The sequence below is a fragment of the Ciconia boyciana genome, chromosome 9 (genome assembly GCF_034638445.1).
Source record: "Ciconia boyciana chromosome 9, ASM3463844v1, whole genome shotgun sequence".
Taxonomy (NCBI): domain Eukaryota; kingdom Metazoa; phylum Chordata; class Aves; order Ciconiiformes; family Ciconiidae; genus Ciconia; species Ciconia boyciana.
Genome location: NC_132942.1, coordinates 41,748,869 through 41,763,055, shown reverse-complemented (window position 1 = coordinate 41,763,055; position 14,187 = coordinate 41,748,869). Strand labels below are relative to the sequence as shown.

General features: G+C 38.2%; 1 protein-coding gene across 2 annotated transcripts in view; it reads right to left on the bottom strand.

Annotated features, from left to right (window-relative positions):
- CDH13 (cadherin 13) overlaps window positions 1-14,187 on the bottom strand; it is a 521,177-nt gene that overhangs the window by 411,621 nt on the left and 95,369 nt on the right. For both annotated transcript variants that reach the window (XM_072871837.1, XM_072871836.1), the window contains exon 2: window positions 11,952-12,063. In XM_072871837.1, the coding sequence (XP_072727938.1) occupies window positions 11,952-12,063 (112 nt within the window). The remainder of the gene's footprint in view (window positions 1-11,951; window positions 12,064-14,187) is intronic.

Below are 14,187 nucleotides of genomic sequence, written 5' to 3'. Positions count from 1 at the left end.
ATCTCACATATACCCAGCTCCAGTAGGCTGCTGCGTGCAGGCCATGCGAAGCGTGCAATGCCTGGGTACCTTCTAACGTTCTTTTGGTCTGATTAGGCTCTTTAATTGATCTTTGTGGGCACTATGTATTTCTGTTGTCTTGATGGAAATAAGCACTCAGGATGAAATCTTGAGCGAAACGGGTGCTCTCACTGGCTTTCCCCCAGCATTACTAAACTGGCAATACTCTATTAAACTCATGCAGATACTTTCACAGAGGACAAACTGAAAGCAGGGGCTGCTACTGGGTTTTCTAAACCCCCAGCTCTAGTAGGAAGACTGTACTATAGACCTGGCATTAGAGACCAGTATAAATAGTAAAGCTAGACAGAAGACAATTTTTTGACCTTTACCCGTAACCTACCATTTCCAATCTGGTCTCATTAAGCCTGGCCTTTAATCTTACTTAACAAATATTTATATCTTTATTAAACTTTTAAATCTGTCAGTTCTCATGGGGGCATTGCCAGCTGTTCTAGCAAGGGCTGTTCCCCCCCAGCCCCAGGCAGCTGCTGCTCATTCCCCACCGCCTTCCTCGGCAGAAGCCCTGCCAGCAGCCCGACTTCCTGAGGCTCTCGCCTACGTACCACAGGCAGCGGGGGTGCGGGACCAGCGTTCACCTATTTTCAGTGCTCATCCCTATCCAGAGCTTCATTATATTTAAGAAGTCATTAAGAGAACATAAAAAAGACCGGTCTGGATTTGTTTGCTCAGTTACCTAAAATCCAGTACCACTTGCAGCTAGCAAGAATGCAAGTTTTGGCACAGATTTATGCAAGAAAACCAAACTTCAGCAGAAATAGCACTCATCTGTGGAAGCTGAACTTCTTGCTGTATTTATGGTTCTGAGCATAATCACTCCAAATCATGTTTCGGCACAGAAAACACGCATGCTAGGAGAGTTGCATGCCTTTTCTTTTGCATGGCTGCATAGGTAACACTCACCTTACAGTTCTGCCATTGCCAAGCCTTTCCCAAAGGGCAAACATTTTGCATAAGCAAAAACTTGTGCTGAAACTAACAGAATTTAGGCATATGGTACCCTGAAGTACAGTCAAATTTCTCTATAGAGTGTAGAGGAAACTTAAATTAAGGTGCTGCTTAAATACCATGCTAAATCAGAATCTGAAGCATAGCTATGGTGCCAGAAAGAGTTAAGTCAAATGTGTCCAGCACCCATTCATTGTACAAGTAATTTCATTTCAATTAATTATCAGCGCTAACTGTAGTTAGTATCATACAATTCTGGGAAATGATGCTGACTTATAAAAACAGTAGTAAGTAGTCAATGCCTAATATTTCCAGAAGCATTAAGATTAATAGATTTATTATTATGTAAGTGTTAAAGCTTCTATATTTCAGTTTCTTCTAACTTTACTGGAGAAGCTATTAAAGACAGTGTCTCAAAGAGTAAAAGTAAAGTGCCAGAAGTAATAATATAATTTTTCATCAAGTTTCTTATTTTGATTTACAGTCGACAGAAGCTGTTATTCTATTACGCCAAAAAGCTTCTGCCTACCTGCATAAGATCTGACATTTCTCAGAAGAAACACCAAATCTTACAGAACATTTGGAGCATTGCATTTTCTTATTAATCAGAAGAGTGAACTGATCAGCTCTGTTATTAAAGATAATTTTAGACTATTTCCTGTGTCACAAACCTAACTTCTAAAGATTTAAATGAAGCGAGCTCTTTGGTTGCAAATTACACTGTATAATTCTCGCAATGCTGCTTTCATTTCTCTAGAAAAATATTGTGAAATCACTATTTGCTATTTTCTTCTATGTCACATTTGAGTTGTTTCTCCACAAATACATGCCAGGCTGAATACCACTTTTGCCTAGAAGAGCCAAGACAAAGAAAAACACCAAAAAAAACCCACCCCAATGCAACAGTAACTAGACAACCAAACACAGATTCTTAGGCAACTGAGCTCATGGCCTGCCTTTCAGCCACAATGAATCCCTGGGAAGCTCCCTGACCACAACACTCAATAGCTGCCTTCCTACCATCCATATCATTTGTTTGCACCCAGCATCACGCTTGAACACAAACTCATGCAGAGGAATTAAAGAAATTCCTTATGCTTCTGTCAGGCCTGCCTGGCCTTCAGGTCTAAGGAAGTTCTTTGGTCAAGAAGGACGCGGTTGAGCATTGGCTCTTCTCTTTCGGGTTCAACCTGCTGCAAATACTTCATCCCCCCCTTCCCCAAGCACTGAGACAGCAGAGGAAGCTTCTCCTTGAACGCAAACAGAGCAATTATTGGAATCGTGCTGTTCCCCACAGCAATACAGATATACCACTCCATGTGTCACAGCTTTGCAAGACCTTAAATAGGCCTGTGAACCATTAGACTGGTGAAAGTTTGAGTCCTGAAACGTTCCATTCCCAGAAACCAATACATATTCTTACCCTTTCTTTCTCTTCCCCAGTATATCTGGCATATAGCATCACAGAAATAGGTGCACCTTACTAACAGTAGCTATCCATAATATAATGTGTTGTGAAACGTAATATCAGGAGTACAATTAAAGAATGATAGATTTGGGCAGTTAATGCTTCACCTGTCAAACAACCAGCAAAATAAAGGTGACCTAGGCAATGAAAACAAAAATGGTTTAGGTCACAAAAGCAACTTATAACCTTGGCATTCGAACATCTTCAAATTTTATTTTTATTATGGGACATAAAAACCAATTCATTTAAAGTATCTTTATGTTTACAGCTTCAATTCAGTTTCACAAAAAAAGGGTAAAATTGATTAAACTATGCTCTGAATGATATTAAAGACAATGGAAGACCTGGAGCACACTCTTAATCACCTTTCCATGATGGCAGAACTACAAAATACTGTGAGCTGCCACACCTCACTCAGGGACTATTTTAGGCAGAATTAACCCAAAATGCATTCATATTTGTGACCGGTTACGGTGCTGTATACAGCTGGGAGCCAGCACTGTTACCCATTTCATGTTCCAACAGTACTGTTGCATCGATGTTCCCATGCAACTCAGGCATAGGCTGTCCTACTCCATTCCTCCTCTTCATTCCCACCTCCTTCTTTTGTGGCTCTCAGCAGGAGGAAGGAGCACTTGGCCCAGGGTGCAATTCACAACAGCCGACTGTCGCAAATACCTCCCCCTCCAGGGACCACAGCGAGGGAGAGGAGACAGAAGACTGACAAGACGACATTCAGAGGGAGCGAGGGGGTACCTGAGGTTTCCTGAATTGACTCTTCCGGTGAAAGAAACAGGCTCTGGTTTTTTATACATCAACATTTCCCATATGGTTTGTATAGTATCCTTTATTCTAAGCCTCGCAACAGGACTGCTTTTCCCAAGGCACGATAAAACCATGAAAAGATTTGTCTGCCAACTGTGCAGCATTTTTGTATGAGACCCAGAAGATGGATACAGGGAACAAAACACCAACATCACTTTGGTGTCCACACTAGTGTATTTTTATCTTTTTTCCAAAAGTAAAAATATTATATGCACACTTTATTTTCATAATTCCTTGAATTCTGCCTCCCACTGTATTTATTCTTTAAAGTTGAAGTGGTATTTTTGTATAGGTTGGTGTTAATGTTTTATAAAGGTCAAATTATAGTTGTCTCCCTACTGTTTTATTGTAGGATTTGAGAGCTGGCACTGTAATTAAAATTCCAGCTAAATAAAGTCTGCAGGAGTCCTACTTGTAACCAGGCAATTTGGTTTTCTAGCAAACCAGAGCACATTTTCTGTTGCCACTAGTTCACTGCCACACAAAAGAAGGTAAACAAAACCCACGTGCCTGAATGCATTTACACAATGTTTCTTACCAGTACGGTTTGTAAAGAATAGAAATATATTCTAGGTATAGAACATAATATAAATAAAATTAAAATTAAAAATTCATCTATTTCCTACAACCTGCTTTTCAGTATTTTCGCAAAAATTGCAAGACAGGACAACTCAGGCTACACATAAACCTAGGTCTAGCCAAAACGTTCATACCACTGTTGATAAGGGATACAAGAGATTTGCAATTTGCCCTTCAGTAAAATAAACCTGAATCCCTGGCTGCAGAATGGTCCCATGCATCAATTAGGTTATCATTTACTTCAGTCTAACCTGCATTTAAGTTCTGGTACTTGCTAGCAAGTGTTTCACAAGTGTCAAAGATATACCAATGCTGGCTACAACTTCAGCATCGAATTTCTCTTTTGCTATCGGCTACCTGTGAGCTGTTCCAGTATTGCCTGCATTTTGCTGCCGTCTTTAAAGGCCCCTCAGTTCTGTTTCTCCCCGCAGCTGAGACAGAGAAGGTTGCACTGATTTTATGTTTGTTTTTTTTTAAAGAAAGGAAACAAATCAAAGCTAGTATTGAAAATGGAGCTTCTGTCTAAAAAGTAACATTCCAGATTGCTATAAGAATCATCTTTTAGGCCTTCCCAGGGCTCCCAATTTTATTTTCACCTTGTTTAAAAAGAATTTTTTGGTAAAGGAATTTCAGATTTTTGTTAAAGAAAATCCCTTCCAGGCAGGCTTTCTTTAGCCAATTTCTTATTTCAGCAAATCCTACCATTCGCCAGGGTTGATATTTTTTCAGGGATTAAAAAAAAACCCACAACACAAACATTTTAGTTAATATTCACATCACAGAGCATGACATGCACTTCACTATCTACAGCTTCACTTATCTGTCCAAGAAGAAGCGGTAGGTACAAGGCATACAAATATGCACAAAGTCATTCCAAAATGACCAGGGTTTTCAGAATCAATCCATAAAAAGTTGCTTTTTCTTTCCCTTCTCTAGAGGAAAGGGTTCAGGTTTATAAGCTGAACAGAGAAATAGGACAAAAATCAGGAACACTAGCCTCCAGCTAGAAAAAAGCACTCAATCTAATACATTCCTGAATTACTTCATGAGTTTACCACCAGTATTACTTATTCTCAGACTGAGACATACCATGAGAAAGCTATGTAAAAAGGAGATGTGCCCGTTAAAGCTGACAATAGCCGATGCATACAGACAGATTGCTCTGTCCAGGAAAGACTGTTTTAAATAAACAAAGGGAAAGAAAAACTGTGAGTTGAAGCATGAGCGTAATGACATTAGAAAAGTTATAATTTGATTTGGATTAGCAGAGAGAAATCCTAAAAGCTAAGAATTAATTGTGAACTACATCTACAATTATTTTCAAGAATACTTGCATGCTTTAAGATATCATTAACTTAAATGAGATTCTATGTTTAAAGGAAGATTTAACCTCACATACTCCCATTAATTCTTGCTAAATGTCCACATTGCACTTTGAAATGTAATGGAAAAGGTTAGCTAGCAATGATTCTTTTGAATGGTGCTTTCCTAAGATCCTCAAATTAAAAGTTCTGTCAGAAATCAGTCTGTGAAAATACAAAGCTATGTACTACAGAAATGGATTAACATCTCAGCATGTAGTAATTTGCGTTGCATCTGTTTGTCAGAGATGAACAACAGCTTCCTCCTGCCAAAGCTGGGCTGATGCTGCAGCCTCTTCAGCATGACCCCAGCTCTAAACTATAACTAGAAGTCATATGCCCCTACCCCTCATTCCCTGTTAAATTTTGTCAACCATAAGTAATTAGTGTCAGACTATTTGCTTGCTGAGTTTGTCCAATGCTAAGCTACGTACGTTTTCCTAAAAGGCAGATTTTGGCCTTCCAACACCTGCAGAGAACGAGGCTGTCTCTTGGCCTGCACTGTTAATCAGTTAGGGAGTAATAGCTTAGTTAATCTGGTTTTTCTTTTGGAATTGGCAACTGGAAACAGAGAAGTCTTTCATTGAAGCACCTGGAGACATTATTAATAGAAGGTTTGCACTGTACTGAGCAAAGACCCATCCTGCTAATACTGAGCAGTTGGTCATTGATTTAGACTATTAGAACAGCTAGCATGCTTCAGCCAACCAAAGCCTACATGTATTTCAAAAAAGTATTATCTGTGAAACATTATGGTTCTTGGAAAGTCTCCAGAAACAAACCAAATCTCAAACTAAGTAATCTGCTACTTTTACCTTCCTAAATCCAGACCAACCCATTAACAGAGCATTCACTGTCACTGCTAAGATCCTCCCTGCCTTTTTTTTTTTTAAAAAAAAAAACACAACAAAAAACGAGGATTGCATTGCTTTTCTCAACAAAACAGACAAGATACTTTCTGAGTTTAGATCTTAATTTCCTCTACCTTAGAATTATAATGTCAAGAGGAGGTTTCACCAAGATATATGGCTTTCCTTCCATTACTCTACAAGAACTGACTACATCCCTGAGAGATTTTGACTTAGCCCTGAAGATGTTTTTCCGAGACTAAATAATTCTTTCACTTTGCTCAGTCACTCTGAGGAGGATCGACTCAACTTGCCCTCCAGCGGGGCTCCACTTATAGCATGGTCGAATCTGATCTGCAGTCAATTGTGATTTCCTGAGGCCCTCAGCTTCTTTACTCCTCACCCAAGGTGTGTCCATGACCATAATCACTGACCAGAGGTGTCTACGTGCCGGTCGGCACGCGTGCCCATAAAGGTGCGAAAGTAAGGACGTGAAAAGCAAGGACATAGTAGTCCTAATGCTCCCTGTCTTTATCAGGGCAGGTGCACCTGCGACAGTTAGCCCTGAAGATGTCTTTCAGAGATTAAATAATTCTTTCACATTGTTCAGTCTAATGTCCTAACTTTTCAAAAACTAGTTTAATTAAATGTATATGCATAAAAATCAAACACTCTATTTTAAACTCATTTCTCCTCCAGTCCTGTTAATAAGCTGACATGTACTGTTTGGAAGGCAACTGTCTGACCACCTGGCACTCACCAACAATTTTTTTCCTGTTTTGTTTTGCTTTAATCGTATGTGAAAGCAGTTTAACAGATGATATATTCTGTTATGTTGCAACATCAATCTGCATACATTTATTCAGAGACATCTGAGATGTTCTATATTACTTAGTCACAATACATATGCAGACAACTTTCTCCCTCTGTGTAAGAGTTAGGCATCAATCTTCAATTAAAAAGCATCGCCTTAGGTATTTAAGTGCAAAAGGATCTTCCCTTTGAAGATCCTCCTCACTGCCTCCATGAATGTGTTGTAAAGTTCCCAATCTCCCACTTTAAAAATTACTTCCACAATTTTGCAACTCTTTTGCATACCCCCAGATATTTCCTGGAATTTTGGTAACATGAGTTTGGCTTCCTATGGCCATTTAAATGGAAATAGTGTGATTAAGAGATATCCCTAATGTCTGAATGGCTTCAAATCCTGACCAATATTTCTGTCCACATGGCATAACAGAATACCAGATGCCTGGTCTTAATCACACATCCAAGTGTCAGAACTGAAGCTCTGGTATTCAAGTTCTATACACGGGTACACGCACATTAAGATATCTTTTAGAGTATAAAAAGCATTCCGCTATCTGGGTAGAAAAGTTGACACATTTTTGTAGAACCTGCTACCACATGCCCAACACAGGAACCAAGTAATTCTTCAACATTTTCTAAAGAAGCACATTTCTTAACATAGCGAGTGATTTATGTGAAAGAAAAGTAATTTTAAGATGTTTGTAGAATTAAAAATGCGTTAAAGACTTCTTTATTTTGAAAAGCCCCAACTATGCTTTAACATGGATGCACTACAGATAAGTACACCTGAATAGGGGGAAAAATCCATAGTTATCTAGCTATTACCCAAAAGTCTAGACAGTTTTCCCTGCAAGAGATTACTAAGACAAAAATCTTACTTCACTTCAACATGTTCTTTTGCAAGCTACAACTACCATCTGTAGTTCCAATTACCTAAAACCTGCAATATTCAGCATGGAGAGTTAACATTGGCGTACAAACCTCACGTTAAAACTCCGTAGAGGGTTTGGCATACTATGGTATAGTGAATTAGGCTGCCACATTGGCTATATACAAGCTGTAGAAAAAGCAAAGCAGGAGGAGATGAATCAAATGTGTATGATAACACACACTGTATGGATCAGAGTAAACAAGAGAGTAACAGCAGTAATACTGAGAGCATGAAACAGTCACAGAAAGAGGCCACCTGCACGGTCAAATGGCACGGTAATCAGTGGGAAGACTGGGTGTGATAAATCACAAATCTCACACGGCATCATCTGAGAATCAATAGGAAATGTTTTGATGCGAGTGTGATTGGTGCTGTGATCCATGCACACACACGATATTGTAATAGTAGGAATGGTCTTTGATCTTTCCACAGGGCATTATTCAGGTTGAACAAAGGAAATCTTGTTGGAAGCTACAGCTTTGCTAGACAACAGAAGAACTGCCTTTAAGCATTAACGATAAGCACACTAATATATTTCCCATCGTATGTGTAAACAAAGATTTTCAATATGGTTGAATAGAAAAGTCTTTGTTAAAATCCACAGAATAAAAAAGTACCCAAATGCAGGCAGACAAAGCCCTGATCTTGAAGCAGCCCAGGCTCTGAAACATGCAATCTATCACGTAAGAGACAGAAGAGGTCAGCCATTAATTAACATCCAAATTAAAGCTTTAAGAGAGGGTCAAAACTTCCTTTGTTTTGACATTTAAATCACTGGCAATATACTCCCCAGTTTAGTATGCGTGACACATCACCTAACGCCTTTATGTTAATTGCCTCAATTTTTCAAGTGCGCTATTTGATTCATTGTCAATTAAAAATACCCCCAAAAGCCAAGACCCATGTATGTTAAGTATAAACATGATTAATGTAACACAATTACATTTCCACATTTGATGAGTCTGATTAGGAACTTTCTATCAGCCTGGCGTGACGGAGCATTGTCACTACCAGTGACCTGTCAGCCTTGCCAAAGACAAGCTTGCTGATGGGGAAGCATTTCATGGCACAAATGTTTCAGAAAGGTGTAAGACCTGTAATTAAATGCTGCCAATTATCACCTTATCAAGAATGTAGCAATCTTTATGATCTTCTCTATTTGATTGCAGAAGGTGGTCCTAGGTCTAAACTAAAAAGAGCTATAAGGAAGAAAAATCCAGTAACGTCATTGCTTGTTAAAGCAGTAATTATGTGGACAGACCTTCTAGTATTTCCAGAAAGTGACTCTGTCAAACCTCTCCCACTACATCAAGGGAACATCTGGTTTAAGAAAACTGCACTCAGGGAGAAGAACTGGGCAGATCACAAGTAGGAGAGCAATGCTGATATTGTTTGTGGTCATAGAAAACAGAATTTATAAGGAGGTAAAAGGGTCTGATGAGAAAAAAGTCAAAATTAGGAAAAAAAAAAAAAATGACAAAATTAGGAAAATAAAATGGTCCAAGTCTGGAGGTTGCTGTTAAGTGAGATGCAATGGTAAAACAAAACAAAAAAAAAAGCAGTTCAGCCTGAGCACAGTGAGATAAAAGCTAAGAAATAGCAACAGAATTCCAGTGAAACTAATGGGAAGGAAGGTATGCATACACAACTGGACTGATGTAATTGTTATGGCCAGCTTACAAGTAGGCTTTGATAAGAATGGGTACAAATCAGAATAAGAAATAAGATAAAATTCTGTACCCTCAAGTTTGGGCTTCTCTTCCTTCTTTACATCAGTAAATGTAAAATATAATTAACATTGCCATATTTAGAAGTAATAAATACATAAGAACCAGCCATAACCTATATTTAATTACAAGAGAGATACTAGCAGTGAAATGTACAGTAGATCCTTGTTTAAATTGAAAAATAATAAAAAAAAAAAGACTGTTTTATTGCACTTCAGAAAAGAATTAAGGAGCTCCTTGCCTTATCAAGGACTACAAAAGCAATCACTGCTATAGGCCTGCTTTGCATATTCGCTCTATTAATTTACATAGCCCTGGTAAGCTTCACATTGCAATGCAACTGCTAAATTACACCGCTCTTGGGTAATGGGTATAAAAAAGATGCAAGAGCATGCAAAGTGTATTCAAACAGACAATTAAAAATATCAATTCTGTTGACAGCTAAAATGAAGAAACTGTGCAGAGGTTTAACACTGCTGCATGAAGGACATACTGTTTACGAGTGATTGAATTAACTAGAATCATGCATCGACAGTCTGCCTTTGTCAAACATTACATATTAGGCCAATTTAGTGTCTGCTTATTGAAATAATTTAATTCCAAAGATTGTTGCCAGGCATTTCTAAATCTCCTCATGCTCTTCCCTCCTCCTCATGTTAATGATGGCATCTTAATTGTAGTGCTAGTTTCACACCAGTGCAATTTGCTGGGTCACCACAGAGCAAGCCCAGCCAACTTTGGCTTAACCAACTCGTCCTTTAGGTGTTCGGGAGGACAAGCACAAATCAGCAGGAGATCTGGCCAGACACGCTACAGCCCCAAAGTTCAGAAGCAGCCAAAGAATACAACAAAGATTGTTTTTATTCAACTTAACACTAACTTGTTAATATTGCTTTTCTTTACAGAGGTCTTCAACTTTGCATGCTTATTAAATCTATTATACTTCCTATATTCTATGAATTTCTACTTTTAACCACGTAGGAATGATGTGTTCATCAACTCTTTAAAATAAGAATTTAAAAGAAAACAAAATTGCCTAAAGAAATTGGAAGTTTGAAGTCTCTCTTCTAAACTGACTAATAATCTCACATCTCTGTGAATAGCATTACTACTTATGATCTAAATTTCCTGTGAAAATGCAACTCAGACTAAGTAACTTATCAAAATGCTTAGGCTAAAAATGTTATCCTAAAGGTTTGCTTCAGCACCTGTTAAAGGCTGAATGACTTGAGAGTCATTTCAATAGACTCTGGCAACTAATTCTGACATTTCATTTGGAAAAGTTAGTGCTATTTTTTAAAATGAGTGTGCACAGATATTACACCTTCATCCAAACATGCATAACAGTGAAAATATATCAACATGTAGTAATAATATCTGGAGGGAACTGAGATGGAAAATGCATGCATTTAACAAGTAAGATTTCTTTGCATTTCTTGGTTATGACCATGTATCACATTGTAGAATCTAGATGTTGTACGTAGATGCCAAGCACTACTGTCTCATGCAGCGTGCCTAGAAGAATTCCTGGTTCAACAGCAAGCACCCAAGCATGACAAAGAAACTATTAATAATATGTAAAAATGCTGGCATGTTTGGAAGGTATGAAAATGGCAGCACTTACTATCTTTTTTTAAGTCTTCAAAAATCATTGACTGCTGGGTAAGGTACTACCTTAGTTTGATAGTCTTGAAGTCCCAAAGCCACAGAACGGAATGAACAAGTTGTAACACTTGCTCAGTGAAGTATATTTGAACGTACTAACACCAGGACTAAAAGACAGTTAAATCTCCTTCAGTTTAATGCTTTGAGTATACAGTGCCAGACTGGATTTTATAATGTGACACCTGGTCATTGGAAATATTACTGAATATCCCAGTTGTACGACACATGTAGTAACAATTTGCTGTCACCGATGATCACAAGATTCATCCAGCCTCCTCTGAATTTCATGTAAGAACTTGGACTTGCACCAGCTTTGAATGAAGCTTCTGGGATATAAGCTTCTAAATTTGAGTTGCAGAAATGAATTAATAGTGAAATGTTGATAGACAATCCCTGATTTCCAAGATTATAGGAAAGACTATAAAAAAATTCAGAGTAAATTTGCTTTTAAAAAGTGGATTATTCTAAGTTTTCACAATATTCATATTGTCCAAAATGATTATATACAGTATTTTGCCATCTCTAATACATGGAACAGAGTAAAGTCTGTAGAGATATAGGATTAATGCAGGGGAACCCAGACAGAATCATGGCAATACTCAAAATCCTAAGTACAAAAAAAGAGCTTTCTGATAGATGGCAGAAGCAATACAAATACATAAGCAATTCTGATTTTTTGCACAATAGTAATATATGAAAATAACATACGGTTCAGGACTGGCTGGTCCTCTGTGAATTCAAATGGTTGTTCAATATAAAAAACCTTTTGCTGGAATCCAGGGACACATTCTAAATCTTCTGCACATGCAAGCAGCAGAACCTGAGGAAAAAAGAAAAAAAAAAAGGAAATGGACTTTTAACATCCACTCATTCATCCATCACGTTGGCTTCTGGAACGATACTGGGTTTAGGCTCAGTGCTCAAAACAAAACATTGGGCTCCATGCTCATAAAACAAAATATCCATCACATCACACTTCCCCTTCAAATCATGGTAAACAATTTTTTAGGTAAAGGTTTTTGCTTTTATGTATGTGGGCTGGCATGGAAATTACAAAACAGTAGCTCTCAAGGTTAAGTTCAGTTCAGATTATCAGTAAAGAATATTATTGGTCTTTGTGAAACCATAGGATGTAATGTTGCCCCTAAAATAACAGGTGAATACAGCTAGGCCTAAATATATGCTTAAATTAAGCACTTTTAAGTTGATTTAAATAATTGTTAAATTAGGGTCTGCAAACCTAGTTTCAGAATGTTTATCACCAAGGTACGGAAAGAATTCTTTATTCAAGGGTGAAGTTTCACGTCACAGAAGTTTCCTTTATAAAAGAACTTTTTGCTAACAAATGTAAACTGTTGTGTTTTTTTTTTTTTTCTTTTCGTCTCTGAGCCACAGTTTGTCCATTTTCCCTGTAATCAAAAGCTTGTTTACACCAAGGGAAGACTGAAAATGAAATGTGTGCGTCGAGGTGGAGGTGGATCTGAAGGTTAAAGTTGAATACAGGTTGCATCACTGTTAGTATGTGGTCAAAGTTCCCTGTCACCACAGGAACACCTTAGCAAAGGAGAAAGCTTAAAAGCAAAATAAAATTGGCTGGAAATAGGTACGATGCTAATCTCAGTCTCTGAAGGCTTGTGTTCTACCCCTGAATAGAGACAACCTGAAAGGTTATTTTTCTTGGCAGCTTTTAAATGAAAGCGTGGGGGTAAGAATGTCAAGAAAGAAGCAGCAAGAAAAAAAAAATTACTAAAAAGTTTAAAAGGTTAAAGAGAAAGGCAAAAGGAGACAAGTTCAAGAGTAGGAAAAGCCAAATCTGTATTTTTCAACCTATATATGTGTAACTGCATTTTCAAAAGTACTTTCTGCTTCAGAACCTCCAAAGGTGTTTTCCAAAACCTGACTTTCAGCTGGTGTACAGAGCACTCTGATCTCAAAGTTATTATGGCTAATCTGCTGCTTGTTGGACAGCCAAAGAAAAATCAAGGAAAGAGGGCACACGAAGTGACCAAGAATCATAGAATTGTTTGGGCTGGAACAGACCTTTAAATCACCAACTCCAACCATTAACCTAGCACTACCAAGTCCACCACCAAACCATGTCCCTAAGCACCACATCTACACATCTTTTAAATACCTCCAGGGATGGTGACTCAACCACTTCCTTAGGCAGCCTGTTCCAATGCTTGACAACCCTTTTGGTGAAGGAATTTCTTCTAATATCCAAAAAGAAAATGGTCAAGCAAACACAGTGGTTCTGAATGACATTCACTCTAAAATTCAAGTGGCCCTACACAAATGGGTCTATTTACTTGAGATATCCTCAACACATGATTACAATTTTGCAAATAAAGCTCTCCAGCTGTAAAGTGAGGACAATTTCTCCCCTATACCACACAGGTGAATGCTGAATCCTCCTTTCTCCTTCAGCAGCTCAGGTGACAAACTGCACTCTCACTTCTCCCAACCCAACAGCAGCATCTCACACATTTCTCAGTTCTACCTCCACCACATTATCATCTAGGTATGCTGGATCCTGATCCTAGAGAGATGCCCTGCAAAATTTTAACATCTGCATGTTTCCCCCTTAACCACCACTCATAGTCCACTTGCTAAATCAGAGCAATACATTATCTGCTCTCTCCCTTCATGCACTTCACACTCACTATAAGTTTTATGTGATCCTATTTATAAAAACCAAGGGCAGCAATACCCCACCTGGTCTGCATTAGTTCTTATTGAAACCAACTGCTGGATCATTTGTTTTGTGTCACTGACATTTGCTATAAAAGCTTGGCTAGAAGTACTAGCAGACTGTGAGAAACAGCCAGAATATTTCATGACAATTAAGCTGGTGGTAGTCAAATGCAGCAGATGGATGCCCTTGCCTTCCATCCTGACCTGCTCTGTTTTTGTCCCTTTGAAGGATTAACCAAGAAAGAATATA